This window comes from Strix uralensis, chromosome 7 (assembly GCF_047716275.1).
Source record: "Strix uralensis isolate ZFMK-TIS-50842 chromosome 7, bStrUra1, whole genome shotgun sequence".
NCBI lineage: Eukaryota > Metazoa > Chordata > Aves > Strigiformes > Strigidae > Strix > Strix uralensis.
This window is the reverse complement of record NC_133978.1, coordinates 25,543,087-25,559,312: the sequence shown is the minus strand read 5'-3', so window position 1 is coordinate 25,559,312 and position 16,226 is coordinate 25,543,087. Positions and strand designations below refer to the sequence as shown.

General features: G+C 37.9%; 1 protein-coding gene across 5 annotated transcripts in view; it reads right to left on the bottom strand.

Moving 5' to 3' along the window:
- The window catches only part of DNTT (DNA nucleotidylexotransferase), a 127,726-nt gene that overhangs the window by 15,579 nt on the left and 95,921 nt on the right, over positions 1 to 16,226 (bottom strand). For 4 of the 5 annotated variants that reach the window (XM_074875008.1, XM_074875010.1, XM_074875009.1 and 1 more), the window contains 2 exons: positions 15,855 to 16,118; positions 14,347 to 14,430 (listed from right to left, as the gene is read on the bottom strand). In XM_074875008.1, coding sequence (XP_074731109.1) covers positions 14,347 to 14,430; positions 15,855 to 16,118 — 348 coding nt within the window. Of the gene's footprint in view, positions 1 to 10,176; positions 10,318 to 14,346; positions 14,431 to 15,854; positions 16,119 to 16,226 lie in introns of those variants that run through there. The other variant, XM_074875007.1, reaches the window with a different exon arrangement.

Here is a 16,226-nt window from a genome sequence, read left to right as displayed (position 1 = left end):
AGATTCACTGAGTAAAATAGAATAATCAGGCTAATTTTAGTATATTCTAGGCAGTTATTTTATTAACTATTTCATAACATGGAGTAACAAAATGTCTTCAGGCTTTGTACATGCAAAGTACTTACTCCAAGTAGTTCTGATGAAGAGAAAGAAAAAGACCAGTGCTGAAGAGCTGACAGTTCAAAAAATAAAATATTAAAAGCCTGTTGACTTAACTGAATGAACACTTTTTTTCTGCTAAAATTTAGTTTGTAAACAAGACCATGCTGTGCATAAAATGGAACTATTCTCTGTTTAAAATGACAGATATGCGGTTACTGTGTTGCAAAACACTATGTAGTTATGCATCCAATCTCTTCTTACAGTTTTAATAATTAAAAACATTCCAGAATAAATATATGTATAATACATTACCATCCAGACTACAAGAGTATGTTTTTGGTTTTGGGCACACAAAGTAAAGAGAAACTTGGAACTTCCTATCTGACAACCTAGGCAAAATCTTAACATGTTAAATAGCACATTGTTGTAAACAAAAAGAGAACAAAAACTTATTGCCCCCTGTAGTTCTCTGACAATCTGTGTCCTGTCACAAAGTCCTTAAAAATATTGATAGGGATTACTTCCTTTTACACTTTAGCTATGCTTCTGTTTTGCTTTAAGTCTATGTTACTGACAGTAGCTTATAAAATACTGTTAAGTTGGCTTATTGTATTTTTCTTTATTAAAGCTTCACATGACTGAATGAAACAAGAAAAATGCAGAATCCTGGATTTTATGAAACACAGCTGAGTGTAATTCATATGAGATTATTATAAACAAACTGCTTCAAAAAGCATTATTGGGGTTGCAAAATCAAAGACCTGCAATTTAAGAAATCCCAGAATGTGGTTGCTTATATTTTACCCTTAATTCAATTTTCCTCTGTATATGCATAGAGACAATGTTTTCTTCAAAGAAATACTGCTTCCTTCAATTCATGTAACAGACTTCTTTCACTAGGCAGAAAATACACTGTACCACAGGGCTAACAAATATTTGCTGACAGCGCTGACAACAATCTTGGGTTGCAGGCTAATGTGAGATCAATCAGTCCTAGCAAGTTGAGCTTTTACAGTCTGTATCTGTTCTAGCACCCCCTCTTTCCTACTTCCCTATACTAAGTTGTAGCCTTGATCTCTCCCCTCAGATTTCTAACGTAACTTCAGGCTCCACTCATACCATATCCAGAGTAAAGTGAGATAAACACAGTTTACTCAGTTATTTGGGGCAATTGAAAGTTTACCCATTTCTTGTTGCCAGCTCAGAGCTTTAGCCGGATGAATTTAATTTTTTTATAGTCCATCAAAGTTCCACTCATATGTCTCCTTAGTCACTCTTTTTTCATGCCCCTTTTCAGCTCATTCTCTTCAACCAACCCACATTCTTTTCCACAATGCAGCTGCTAATCGGATATACCCTTTCCATACCCCATTGCTTTGTCCAGCCACTCTGCACTTCTTATCAAATCTGTACATCCACCATAGACTTTCCATTCTCACTCCCACTCCACACCACATTTTCCTCTTTGGGTCTTGGCTCTTTCCTTTTCCAGCTTTCTCTCTACCTAGCTTCTTCTCAATCTATTTATTGTTTCTTTTAACAGAAAATCTGAGACTACGTTGCCTGCCCCACATTCAATAACTTACCCAAGCATACTGACTGAATCATTGAGTTAAAACACCTGAAAATAGTTGGCTCTGTACTGTCCTGGAAATTAAAATTAATAAAAAAATATAGTCAAAATATTTTGGATCTGCACCTACTTATGCACTTTGAGAGCTCTCTCTTTTCATTAGCAATAAAATAAAAGTGAAGAGCAATACCATTCACTGTACTGTTCAGAAAACACACTGAGCAAAGGAAACGATTAGGTACATTTATCTTTGTGTTAGATGTACAGCTTGCTATTACAAATGGATTAAATTTAGCTAAATATATACATGAATTATATGCAGACTTTGTAAAAATGAACTATCATATGCTACATGTGAAACATTTAAACTGCTAAGAGAACAATGGGGAGAAGCACACTTCGGAAGAAAATGCATAATCAGTTTTTAATTTACCAAGAGGTAAGAAAAGTAGATTATTTTAATTCTTAATTTTTAAAAATAGACCAGGTGCAAAAAGAACAAATCCCCCAAATCACATATGCAATTTCCACTTTCCTGAGAGAGAGCGAGAAGAACTGGAACATAAATGAAATTATGTGCATCTGTTTACAATGACTCAGTGTTTAATTGTAGTAATGATTGTGTGAACAACTGATCACACTGGAAATCAATATTATAAACTTTGGATCTTTATGTTTACTTTAGCTTTAATCCAGTCATTATTGCAGACATCTAAAGCAAACTCTGCAGCTGCAGCATGTTTAATTCATCAAGCTGTTCTCAAGGCTGTCTCACTGTTATAACTTCACAGTTTTAGAGCAGCATCTGCCAAAATAAGACTATAACATCCAGTTTTTAAAGAATCATAAAAAATGTCTCTTTAACTGTGCAAGTAAGCTTCTGCAGGCATCTTTTTTCAGTGAAAGGTGGTGTGGAGTAAGCATTCTCAGATGACACAAGAAAACTGAATTTGAGACTATAACTATTGAATACACAAACACTTGTGAATATTACATATTTTTTGTAATAAAATGAGGGTATAGAATCATAGCCAGCTCTTCCTAGTGATATGTGTTTTTGAGAAAGAACGTATTGAGTAGTAATAGAAAAGAATCAATGCCTGGAAAACAAAGCTGGCTTTTTATTAGGAGACCTGTTTACAAAGTTCTGGGAAGTGCAGGTAGCAGCCCAGCCATCTGCAGTCAGTCTGGCTTCCTCAGAGCTTTTTCCATCCTCTAAGCCAAGCCATCACATGAACATAACTCTTCCGACCAACAGAGTCAATGTTGGGTAAGACTTATTTCAAAATAAAAGTTACTGGCTAAGTATCATGCCAGCATCAGCGACTTAAACTCAGCCAGAGAAAAATTTTAATATCATGGGGGAGGGTAGAAGTTCCAAGTATGTTGCCAGGCATGACTGGATGGGCTGCCTGCTCCAAACACCGTGGTTGTCTGTGAAGCAACTACTTGGGCAAAATATGGGTAGTAACAGAACTCAGCAAACTTACACACACCCTTGAGCCAGCTCATCAAAGCATTACAGTCATATAATAGTCATTTACCTGGGCTGCAATCACACTTTCATCTGGCTTTACAAATATAAGCAAAGACAGACAAGGCAAGCCCTGCCTGAAGAGTCAGTTAGAGAAATGGTTTCTGCAGGCACATGGTTAAAGACTGCAATAGTGATCTTCATAGTGCAGAAGAAATCCCAGGATAAATTTCTCCTTCCATGCTTACACTGATTTCACAAGGAAAACTAAATATTCTCTTAAAAAAAGGTTGGGAGCATAGGATTTTACTGTTTTCATTGTAACTGTACAGCACTTAATGTTTTGCAAAGCAAAAAGCACTGAAGTTTTCAGAGCATCTTCTGAATTTACTATTCAGAGCAGTTATATAAACCGCCTCTCTTGCTATTCAACAACTAAATATCATTTAATGCCATTCAAATTCACACAATGGTTTTTAAATGCAAAATTGTCATCAATCATATACAGTCTTCTGCACGGAGTGTCATATTTTTTCCAATATTCCTTTAACAATAGAAAACATTAAGGCACCTATTTCCTGTCTTAAATTTTCACAGGACATAAAACTACTAAGTGCTTTCTGCTCCAATGACTCTTCAAAATAATACTGAGCTTGTGACCCTCCTCTTACAAAAACTGAACAACCTACAATGTTAGTGCAAGAACATTCATATGCTAATAATTTAATCAATCTATTCTATCCTAGAAACCCCAGCTACACTTTTACAAAAAAGCAATGCTAATTATTTAAATCACTTTATGCCTTGAACTGCATAAAGTAATAACTGGACTTAAAAGTGATTTTCTGGAATATTATTGTGAAAACATATGGGTTTATATAAGATAAAAATCTAAATCTACAAGACAAATCCAACCCTCAGATCCCATAACCAGCTTGAGGATATCTGCTGTAGTGGTGTGATAAAGGTGCAGGAAAGAGACACTTTCTACATGGCCATGATCCAGCCATGAAGCTGTTCCACATGCCATCCCTAGAAATCTCCTGCCACAAAATAGGAATAGAGAAACAGACCTGCAGCAGCTTAATGCATCTAGCCCATCCCACCTCTCATTCAGCCTAACTCCCACATGCTTGCTCATGAGCTCAAAAGATAACAATTTGAGGAAATATATCATTCAGAAGTTCTGGCACTGAGCAGCTGAAACTAGTTCCTGTTTTATGCAGAGTCTTCTATGAAATGGGAAGTGATTACAGCTCAGACGCTGAATACAGCAGACTTCTGCTACATCTTCTGGCTCTGAGTAACTGCTGAACAGCAAATGGCATCAAGAATAGTAAATATACCTTGAATGAAAGAAAGAGCAATAGGGAATCCCACTACAGCTGGAACTGTCTGAAGTACAGTGAGGAAGTTTTAAACATCCTTCTTTAGCGTAGCTACAAGGAATAGTTTTTGCATATAGTTACCAAAATATAAAAACAACCAAAAAGCAGCTAATTTTCAGACAATATGGGTTCTGAAGTATTTGGTAACAGTATTAGTTTTAAATTAATTCAGATAAGGGAGTTTAGTTAGGAAGTAATAGTAAAAAAGGCTGACAAAAACTGCATTCTAAAAACTCAAATTTATCCATGGTATAAGTGGTAGGGCTGGGATTTCCATAGCACAGTAGATCTTCCATAAGCTTCTTCTGTACTTAAATCTGGGCATCCTCACACCAAGCTCTACACAGAAACATGATATATGGATTCTGCCAGCTGAGAATCACTGGAACGCAACTATCCAGTATTCCCAGAGGAAAGACCAATATTTCTACTTAACACATGTATGGTCACACAAACAACATCCCATTGCTTTGTGAACAGAAATATTCAGCAAAACACTAATGAATTGTGCTTTGTTGGAATAATCCTATAGAATCTAGTTTACCAGGCACTTTTAAAAATCTAAGCTTATTTGAGCTCCTGCCAGCTTGCCCATCTTTTCAACAACTTGCTTGACAGGCTACTGGGAGCCTGAGTTCAAATAAATCATTTTAATGACATCAGAGCCAGGGTCCCCAGAGCTTATTGGCTCCATGAGCCTGGACCACAAGCCAAGGTGAGTGCTTCAGAGCTTGCAGCCTGAAGAGCTGTCTGAGCTTTGGAGGTTTGGAACAGTCTGATCTGTGGATTGTTTCCAAAGCTGAGATTCAAAAAACATTTCCCTTTGCAGAAAGCATCAACATTTTGCTTTTCCCTCTGATTAAGAGAACAAGCAAATTTTGAATGATCAAAATTCTTCATTAAACTCTTGTTCTTTCTCCTAGTTATAGGAAAAGGTAAAACAATAAGTGATCAGAATCGTTCATTAAACGGAATGATTTTTTGTCACAGTGGTTAACTACTTATCTTTACAACAGTTTTGCATTGTGGGAATTCGGTTTTACTGTTGAGAAGTGAGATCAAGGAAGGTTAAATGACCTGCTTAAAACTACAGAGAAAATTTGGCTACAGTGCAAACCAAGTTGCAAGCTAACAGTCAAACCTCTGGACCATCCTCCTTCCTCAGGCCATATTACAACAATGTGTATGCTCTCTTCAGCTCACACAATTGTCACTTCATGCCAAATGTCAAAATTCCTTCTCATGTTGCCTTTTCACAAGCCAAATCAGGATTAAAAGAGGGATCAGAAAATGTTCAGAGAACATGAAACCCTGAAATTTGTTTGAATATGCCCTCTGATGTCACATGTCTGAACTGGTACATGACTGACTGTAATCACGTCAGTCTACCAGCCTGACACAATGACTTGATACAAAGTGATACAAAAAAAGACTTATGACCTAGGCAAGAACAGACCTACTGCAGAGTTAAAGAAGACGCAAATAGAGTAGGTCATCTGCAGGTATTATTTCCAGTCTGCATATGAATGCCTTCCACATATGTTAACATCTATTCATGATTGTTTTCTCTGTTGAGCCAAAACACCAGAAGTATATGCAAAATTTTACACATACGTTTCACACTGATTTGTCTATTCACTTAAGACATTTCCAGGTTCAAAGTCTGGACAGCGCAAAACCTTGAAGAATCTAACTGATAAAACATATTATTTTCAGCCTGCTCATTCAACGTTTGCTTTAAATGCTAACAGTTACCTAGGCTCTGTTTCCTCAACAGGAATGGAAGTTTGTGGGACAACTGTCTTCACAATCATACAACCATAGAATCATAGAACGGTTTGGGTTGGAAGGGACCTTAAAGATCATCTAGTTCCAGCCACCCCGCCATGGGCAGGGACACCTTCCACTAGATCAGGTTGCTCAAAGCTCTGTCCAACCTGGCCTTGAACACTTCCAGGGAGGAGGCAGCCACAGCTTCTCTGGGAAACCTGTTCCAGTATCTCACCACCCTCACAGCGAAGAGTTTCTTCTTTATATCTAAACTAAATCTATCCTCTTTCAGTTTGAAACCACTACCCATCATCCTATCCCTACAGTCCCTGATAAAGAGTCCCTCCCAGTCTTTCCTGTAGTGCCCTTTAAGTACTGGAAGGCCGCTATAAGGTCTCCCCAGAGCCTTCTCTTCTCCAGGCTGAACAACCCCAACTTTCTCAGCCTGTCCTCATCAGGGAGGTGCTCCAGCCCCTGATCATCTTCATGGCCTTCTCTGGACCAACTTGAGCAGGTCTATGTCCTTCTTATACTGATACTAGGGGCCCCAGAACTGGATGCAGTACTCCAGATGGGGTCTCACAAGAGCAGAGGGGGAGAATCACCTCCCTCGACTTGCTGGCCACACTTCTCTGAATGCAGTCCAGGATAAGGCTGACTTTCTGGGCTGCGAGCACATATTGCTGGCTCATACTCAGTTTTTCATCCACCAATAGCCCCAAGTCCTTCTCTGTAGGGCTGCTCTCCATCCACTCTTTGACCAGCCTGTAATTGTGCTTGGCATTGCCTTGACCCATGTGCAAGACCTTGCACTTGGCCTTGTTGAACTTCATGAGGTTTGCACGGGCCCACCTCTCAAGCCTGTCAAGGTCCCTCTGGATGGCACATCCCTTCCCTCCAGTGTGTACACCACACCACAAGCTTGGTGTCATCGACAAACTTGCTGAGGGTGCACTCAATCCCACTGTCCATGTCGCCAACAAAGATGTTAAACAGCACCAGTCCCAACACCGACCCCTGAGGAACGCCACACATCACTGGTCTCCATTTGGACATTGAACTGTTGACCACAACTCGTTCAGTGTGACTACTGAGCCAGTTCCTTATCCACCAAGTGGTCCATCCATCAAATCCATGTCTCTCCAATTTAGAGACAGGATGTCGTGCAGGACAGTGTCAAATGCTTTGCACAAGTCCAGGGAGCGGACGTCAGTTGCTCTTCTCTTATCCACCAACCCTGTAATCCCATTATAGAAGGCCACCAAATTTGTCAGGCACAATTTGCCCTTAGTGAAGCCATGTTGGCTGTCACCAATCACCTCTTCCTTTTCCATGTGCCCTAGAATAGTTTCCAGGAGGATCCTCTCTACGATCTTGTTGGTCACAGAGGTGAGATTGACTGGCCTGTAGCTTCCCAGGTCTTCCTTTTGTCCTCTTTTTAGAAATGGGGGTTATGTTTCCCTTTTTCCAGGCAGTGGGTGCTTCACTGGACTGCCACGATTTCTCAAATATGGTGGACAGTGGCTTAGCCACTTCATCTGCCAGCTCCCTCAGGACCGGCGGATGCATCTCCCAGGGCTTTGGCCTTCCTAATCTGATCCCTCCCTGCTTGGACAATTTCTCTGTATACCTCCCAGGCTATCTGTCCTTGCTTCCACCCTCTGTAGGCTTCCTTTTTATGTTTGAGCTTGTCCTGGAGCTCCTTGTTATCCATGCAGGCCTCCTGGCATTCTTACCTGACTTCCTCTTTGTCGGGATGCATCACTCCTGAGCTTGGAGGAGGTGATCCTTGAATATTAACCAGATTTCTTGGGCCCCTCTTCCCTCCAGAACTTTACCCCATGCTACTCTACCAAGCAATGTAAACACTTCAGATACCAGTGCCAGGCATCGTGTCTTAAGAACCACGTATGTCAGATGTTTTGGAAGCTGAAGAAGGTCTTTTTATATCCAGTGACTACACATAGAGAACCAGAGAGAGCAGAGAGCTTCAACCAGCAAACTACAGCAAATTTACAGCTGTTTATAACAAAGATTGGATGAGCCATGAGGAAGAACAGGATCGCAACTGTTACGAACTGCAAGCTGCAACCTCAGATAACATCCAGGGACACAGTGTGAGAAAAAAAAAAAAAAAAAGCCAGAATAACAGAAGTTAAAACACAATCAGCTTAAATTACAAACACAGCTTTTCTTGATGATGAAAGTTTTGGAACTTGAATTTCATTTTACTGCTTACAGTCTGGAATCTAAGCTGTATTTAAAACTGGTTAATTTTAATTTCAGCAGAAAGACAGCTTATATTTTCCAGAGCTACAACAGCATTCTAGGTAACTCACAAGGGCCTATTGGATCCTTTCAATACTGGGGTAAGGAAAGTAACTTTTTAAACTTAAATTTTATACCACTAAGGTGTAGCCACCCTTTTTACAGTCATTTCCTGGATTTTGAAGTGGTATTAACAGTAATCAGGAGAAAGTAGGCAGCAACATTGGAGTCTACAAAACTGAATGAAACTATGTCAAATAAAGAAGAAATGGAGACTTGGATGAAATTAATCACAGAGACAAAGTAAAAGCATGAAGAGTACATACAGACATGATATTTATGGTGGAGCAAACTTCAAAATTAAAGATGATACTAAGTTTATAAGCCAACTGGACCATAGCATTTCATATTCTGGAGAATGAGGAAGTTTTTCCCTAATTAATATTCTTACTGAAGAAAAGCACACACTTGAGTCTGAGAGCCATTTCATGGGAAAACAGTAATTCTACATTAAGTCTTACCCACCCTCTCTTGGTGAAGAATGGAAAAATCCAATATTATGGAGCCCAGCTTCAGACACTCTCCACAGCGCCCTTCTGCATGACAAGAATACTCTACTCTAGCTAACAGCACCAGAGTTTGGTAAAGGAGCAACCAACAACCTTTGCAGCTCCTGAATCTTTTTCCAGGTTGCTGACACTGTAAAAGGGGAGAAGCACTCATACTTCAAGGACAGCTACTCCTTTAAAATTAGAAAGCCTGTGGTTTACCAACCACTTTAAAAATCACTTTAAAATTAATAAAACGTTAAAGTGAAAGTAAATCACAGATCTATTGCATTCTCATTCAAGCAGATGATAGTTACTCAGCTTAAAGACAGGTGTTTAAAAATAAAACAGGGTTTAGAGCTGTATCTTCTTTAGTTAGATCCACTAGATCTCTCTCCATTTTACCCAATTAAAAAGGTGTCAGGATGTTGTCAAAACTTGCTAATGACTGCTCTAGTACATCACAAACTTTTAAACATTGCAAAGAATGTGCCTTTCAAATCTAAGTATGTGACAAACTGTATATATACATGCACACTAAAAACTGCAGTTCAGACAGTGAGCTGATGACCACGTGACATAAATATATGACAGAGATCAGTGCTTACACTCTTATTAGTTCCTGAATAAATCTAGACACAACATGTTGTAACCAAAAATTCTTTATAGTGGGTTAAGGGATAAATGACCCCAATTCCAACACAGAGGAGTGTGAAAACAACCAGTGATGCCATGGCTTCCATCTTAAAGACCTTAATTTTTCTAAGGAAAAGCCTATTGATCAGCTGACCTGACTTAGGGTTCACACAGAAAAATGAAGTTCTTTTTTGCAAAAGCACTTCTACTTTACTTAGAAGCATATTGTTCATTCATGAATCAGGAAAGCATTACAGTGAGAATTTTATTAGCCCAGTTCATAAATGTGTCATGCCATTTGTAACCAGTGCAACATCAATAATAATATTGTAAGACATGGGGAATATGCAATTTCTCTTTCTTCCTGATGGCTGATCAACAAATTCCTTCATTCCATAAGTGTGGCAATCATTGCAAGGTTTGATCTCCAGCTGACGTGAATCACAGAAACTTCATACTTCAAGTTGGTATATGCAAGTGCTGATTTCCATAGCTTTAGGATACAGTTCCAAAGAGGCACAGATGTGAACATCCACTCATCTTTTTATGAAGAAGAGGCTGACAGATAATTTTTAGAAAATTTTTAATTTTTGTGATCATAATTTTCCTACCAAAGGAAGATCTACAAAATGCCGTTTTTATTACAGAAATGAAAAAATCATTAGTTTGATAGTGGCACACTGTCTTCCAAAACCCACAAATATATGAAAAAGATTCACATTAGAGAAAAAAAAATCAAGGCTGAGGAATGATTTCACAGTGTAACTTTGTAACGAGTCTCTGGAGAAAATATCTGTTCCTTTTGTTCCCCTCTGCAAAGCTATGTAATTGATTCCTAACTCCTGTGTTAATGCTCCCTGGTCCTGTCAGAATCCCTTTGGAAATACATTAAAGTAACCAGGACTCTCTCCTGATGCAACCCCTTGAACACTGGAATCTGGGATTCTCTGACACGCATCACGTTTCAGGCAGTGGGCCACAGTAGAAGCTTCAGTGCCAAAGGGTTGATAAATATTAATATAGTAGAATAAAGTATACCAAATTATATATTGGAATGTAGAGTAAACCAGGAAACTGTTGTCTTTTATAATGAAAGTCAGTCTCTTACAGGCACTGGTACGTTCCAGCCAAAAAAAAAAAAAAAAAGTATGCTTGCTATAGCATGGTTTATTAACTTCTTATACCAGCTTGCAAAATTTTAAATGACAACAGGCAAGCGTTTTCAAAGAAAGGATTTATTCTTCATCAGGATCAAGAATTAGTTTGACTCTCCCTGAGGTTTCTATCCCTTTTGCTGTACACACACACACAGAGTAATAAAAGACGAAGAATGAAGCAGAAAGGATTTGACCCAGCTCCTGAATTATACCCCAGTGGCTGTTACAGAGTTGTGCACGAAAATTTGTCTGCCTGGACAGAACCAGCAACATCAGGTAACCTCTTTTCAGCAAACAAGGAGAGAAATATGGAAAAGATGTGATTAGGTTTTTACCTATGGTGCTTAACTATCCTTAATTAAGGTTGTGTTGAGGGATCTTAAGCAGCTTGCACAAGGGATATCTGCTTCCTGACTGTTTTTAGCTTTAAGAAAGCTTTCCTTTAAGAAAGGAAGATTTTCTACCACAAAGAAAAATGTCCTTACGAAATACATATGTTCATGTTCCAATCTAAATTTAAGAGATGGTACAGATAAAACATCCATGTTTTCAGTGTTCCCCCCTAGACAAAAGTTTTTTAAATAGAAGCACTAGAATTACAGTAAAGAAGATTCCCTAGTCTTCATAATTAAAGAAAAAAACCTAAACATATCACGATTTGGGTATATGTTCCCTCTAACAGCACTAAAGTTACTAATGATTCTTATCACTGATTTTAAGCTTACTAACCTGATGACCCTAAAAATTAATCAACCGTGGCAGCAACACACCTTACTGCAAATTTCTCTTCCGCTATGGGTCACCAACTCAAGTTTCACAGTTACAGACACCATTGCTGTATTATGCACATTCTTGACTTTATTACACACTGGGTGGCAGTGTGGAAGGCTTTTTGTTTGAAATGTTCTTTATGGGAATAACAATACAAAATTGCAAAGTTAAAAATAAGAAAAAAATTATTTGAATTTAACACATTAGATTATAAAAAGAATACTTAGAAGGGGGTTATGGTGTGTCTCCTTATTTCTTGTTAGAACAACACTACTTGATAACAGACCCTGTTTTAAGCAGAATATAACTTCAGTGCTGCCTGGTCTAAGATTTTTCATATTGCATATCTGTTGTAGAATTTTCTTTCTTTGTGGAAAATTTCAGCTAATGTAATTTAGCTATTTCTGAGAACGCAGCAGAGACAAGAACAGTATTCTGCTGTGTCAAGAGATTAACATGACTTCTTGTTTTGAAATCTGTAGTACATCTGTGTTTGGCAGCAAAAAATAAAATTTGGAAGTAAACTGGCTGTGTCTGGGATTAAATGAGAAAAGGAAGACTTAAATATTATTGGGGGGGGTGGGGGGTGACAATGGACAGAGATTCTAAAGCAGAGTCCACCCCCAGAAGGGGACAATTGATCCATTCATGTCCTTCATTTGATATATAGAAATCCTAGATTAAGGACTTCATGGTCAAGACACCTTAAATTTGCCCTGAAGGTTTGGATTTTTTTTTCCTTGCCCTTGTCCTAGAATTCCTGCATTATAATAAGTAATAAGGAAAATTTTGCAAGTCTTGCTTCTCAGTCGTCTCACTAATTCAGTTTCTTTGGTTTTGGGTAGCACGCTGAGGAAAGGTAAGTTGAGACTCAGACATATAGAAGGTCTGGAGATTCAGTTACAGCTACAGTTGATGGCTTTGGGAAACGTGTCATGGATATACACATTTCTATGTATTTTGCAAAGTCCTGAGGCAGATACTCATCAGGAGAAAATTCAGGCCAGACACTGCAAACAGGAGGCCCTTGAAATCAATGGATTTTTAGGGCCTTAAATCTTTCTCTGCCTCAGTTCTTTACTTGAAAATTTGAGAAGACAAGAGCATCTTTCTTCCCAGAGGACACTGTGAAGATAAACTCATCGTTTATCTGTGAAACATCCTGGCTTGTCCAGTGAAATACACATAGAAACTTGCATTTTCTTTCTCAGAAGGATTTGAATGGTATGTCAGATATAAAGTCTAAACACAATAAAGAAAAAATAATATTGATTGATGCTGTTCATGAAAGAACAGTGTCTATTTTGCATCACTGAATGCCTCAAGGTTCTGGGTAAAAGCAGCAGATATAACGACAGATACTTCTACACCAGGCAGGCAAATTTTGCTGCATGCAAAAAATAACACTGGCATTGCTTATCTTTTTTGTATTTCCCTAGTGCAGTTATCTGTTACACCCAAAAAGCTAATTAACAGAGCGCATATTAACTTGCAAATAATAACATTTGCTATATTATGTTGAGGCAAAGAGTTTACGTTTTGAATGCTTTCAAAATATATAAGACAGGCAGAAAGACACTGACATCATCCCTGAGTTCATGAAGAAACTTCCCCCCTTAGATATTTGATAGCATATTTATCTATGATGTGATTGTATATTTTCTTCTGAAGCATCCAGTATTGATGATTGTTGGAGACAGGATATTTGACTAAACGGTTCATTAGTCTGATCATTTCCCCAGGTTTCTATGTGAACTAAGGATGCTATAGCATCTGAGCCTGACAAGCACATACAGAGACAGCTGAAATGGAGTGAGGGCTTAGATCATTGCTGTGTCTCACAAACAATGAGACAATACTGCATGTAAGCAGAGATGCTAAAAGCAATCTCCATTCTAAAAGGAATATATAGGAAAGATTAATGTAAAATCTTGACATGGTACTTTTGCCTTCCCCTATAGCAACATCAATAAACATCTTCAATATTGATTTTTGCTTATTATTAAAATGGCCTAGTACAAATACAGATATTAAGCCAGATAAATGCAGAGAACAGTATAACTGCAGCCAAGAGCATTTAGACCAGAAATACTACCAATTACTTCCAAGACTGACTAAACAGAACTGCACATAGACTTCTGAATGAAGGGCTTTAAAAATAAGACAATCCCTGATCTCCACATAGTATCATACCCTACAAAAACTTCCTCAGGCCTTCTAGTTGAGCCTGTACCACTCAATATCCTTTCTTCCTTTGAAACGTCAGCATGATCCCTGTTGCAATTGTGCCTGTGACACAGAAATGAACTTTTATTCTGAAATGGGACAGTAAAATACTTTTTTCAAATACTTGCAGATGAGTTTTTCTCAGTTTTGTGAAAGCTGCACAATTCCTTCCAAACACCATTGTCTAATATATGTTTCTTGTTAAATTTCAGAAATTACCTTAGCAAAGTCAAAAAAGATTTCTGGATTACTTGTTCAGATTTAATCAAGCTCTGTCAGTGAAACTAAATCTTGTGAAGGTGGGACTGTTTTACCACATAATAGATAGAAAATCAAGCTAAAATAGTTTATATACTTGAATATCAAAAATGAACTGAAAATGCATGCTCAGAAATAAAAACATGATAGCTTTATTTCTGAGATTAAACAGTACCTCTCTCCTGTCATATAAGGCATGGTTATCCAATATCATCTTCTTTTCATGAGTAGCATACCTCCGCAAATCACGTCCAAATTGCTGTAAAAGATATAGCAAATATGAGCAATTCTGACAAATCAAAAGTGTTATCCTTTGTATAAGAGCTCCAACACCAAACCAAACAATAAATGAACATGTTAAAATTACCTCTATTAAAAGACAATAGGCTGAAAAAATGGATCATCTGGAAGGACAGTGTTTTGAGAGGCAATGGTCCATCATTTCAACTGGTTAGTCTGAGAATAGTTGAGCACTGTATGAGAAAGTAAGCTTATGTATAACCTGTGATGGGCTCCCACAGTCTGTAGGTGAACTATCTCAACAGGGAGTAGGAGATGAGTGAGACAGAGAAAGATGGAGCCATTGCCTACTCAACCAAAGGGCCTCACAAAGTGCATTTTTAGTGTAGACACCCACCTACAGAGTTGAGAGAAGGGCTTTTAAGTAGCCAAACACTTCCAGGATAAGAAGAACCCCAAAGTCTGCAGAACTTAATCCAAGGTCCAAATAAATACATTTTGTTATCTCAAAAAAGAAAAGTGACTGAAGTAACTCATCAGCTTAGCAGGAGAACACATCAATTGTAACATTCTCTCTCCTCTAAAACATCCTGCTTCCAATTAACCTCAGTAGAACAGAGTGGCAATGCACCTGTACTGCTTCTAGCACATCAAAAAGATCATTCAGAGCAGGCCCAGAAGCACTCCATTATACCATGTAATCACTCCCTAAGAAAATGAACATCAGAAGGCAAGCATGTAGAACAGATTAAAAATAATTCTGTCTGGAGAGAGATAAATCAATTGAGTTCTGAGTTTGCATTTAGAGAGAGTTTATTATTTTGAAAATACTGTACTATTTTATATTATAGCCACTGACTACAGTGTCTACTGTGAAAGTAGCTATCATTTGAAGTTTTCTTAACTTAAAATATCAAAACAGATTTTATTCTAGTTCAAAAATAATGTCAAATTTTAAAATTTTCCATTTTTTTACAGTTTAGAACACTCATTTTATGTAATTTTATCTAATCCAAAAAGAAAGATGTCAAATAGTTTTCAATTTCCAACAAAACAAAGTTCCAATTCAGAACACCTCTTCCTCAAATGTTTAATTTCCTGTAAAATTCTGTGGCATGTCTCTACTCAGTAACCATTTAAATTACTTGTTAACACTAGTATGATGTAAAAAGACAGTGCAACTGACTGAAAATCTAGCTCTTAAGTCCACGAACCTAATCACTAAGCTTCAAGGAAAACAGATGTTAACTCCTCTAGAGACACATCCATAAATGTCAGTGATGACTTCATCAGCTCCAACGCATGATCACAGGTGGATGACAGCATGAAATGTGATGTGTGGAGAGAAGGAACATTTTTTTAAAATCCATGAACCCTGAATGGTCCTGTAATAGTAAAAATAGGTTAGCAATGCTAAGAAAACAGACTGTTGTGGTTACTTACCCTGGAGCCTGTCCAGCCCAACAGAGCATATGCATATTGCTCAAAGGGGGTTATGACGAGATCTACACGTATTGCCTTCCAGTCTTTGACTTCTGCCATATCAAAGTTTTTTGACGTGTTGTAACTGCTGTTGTTTACTCTTGGCTGATATAATTTTAAAATTGCAAAACACTTCTGAAAATTATCCATGGCATCAACTTTTCTGCTTGGTAGCTGTTCTTTTACAAATGTTGATTCAATGATATCACAATATAGGAGTAAGCCCTAAAGAGAAGACATTGCTCACATTGAATTGCTGGAGTGGTTTTACTGTAATTCCAGAGTTTCTAGACAGTTGTTTTAAAACATTCATGTAAAACGCAGTTTCAGCAA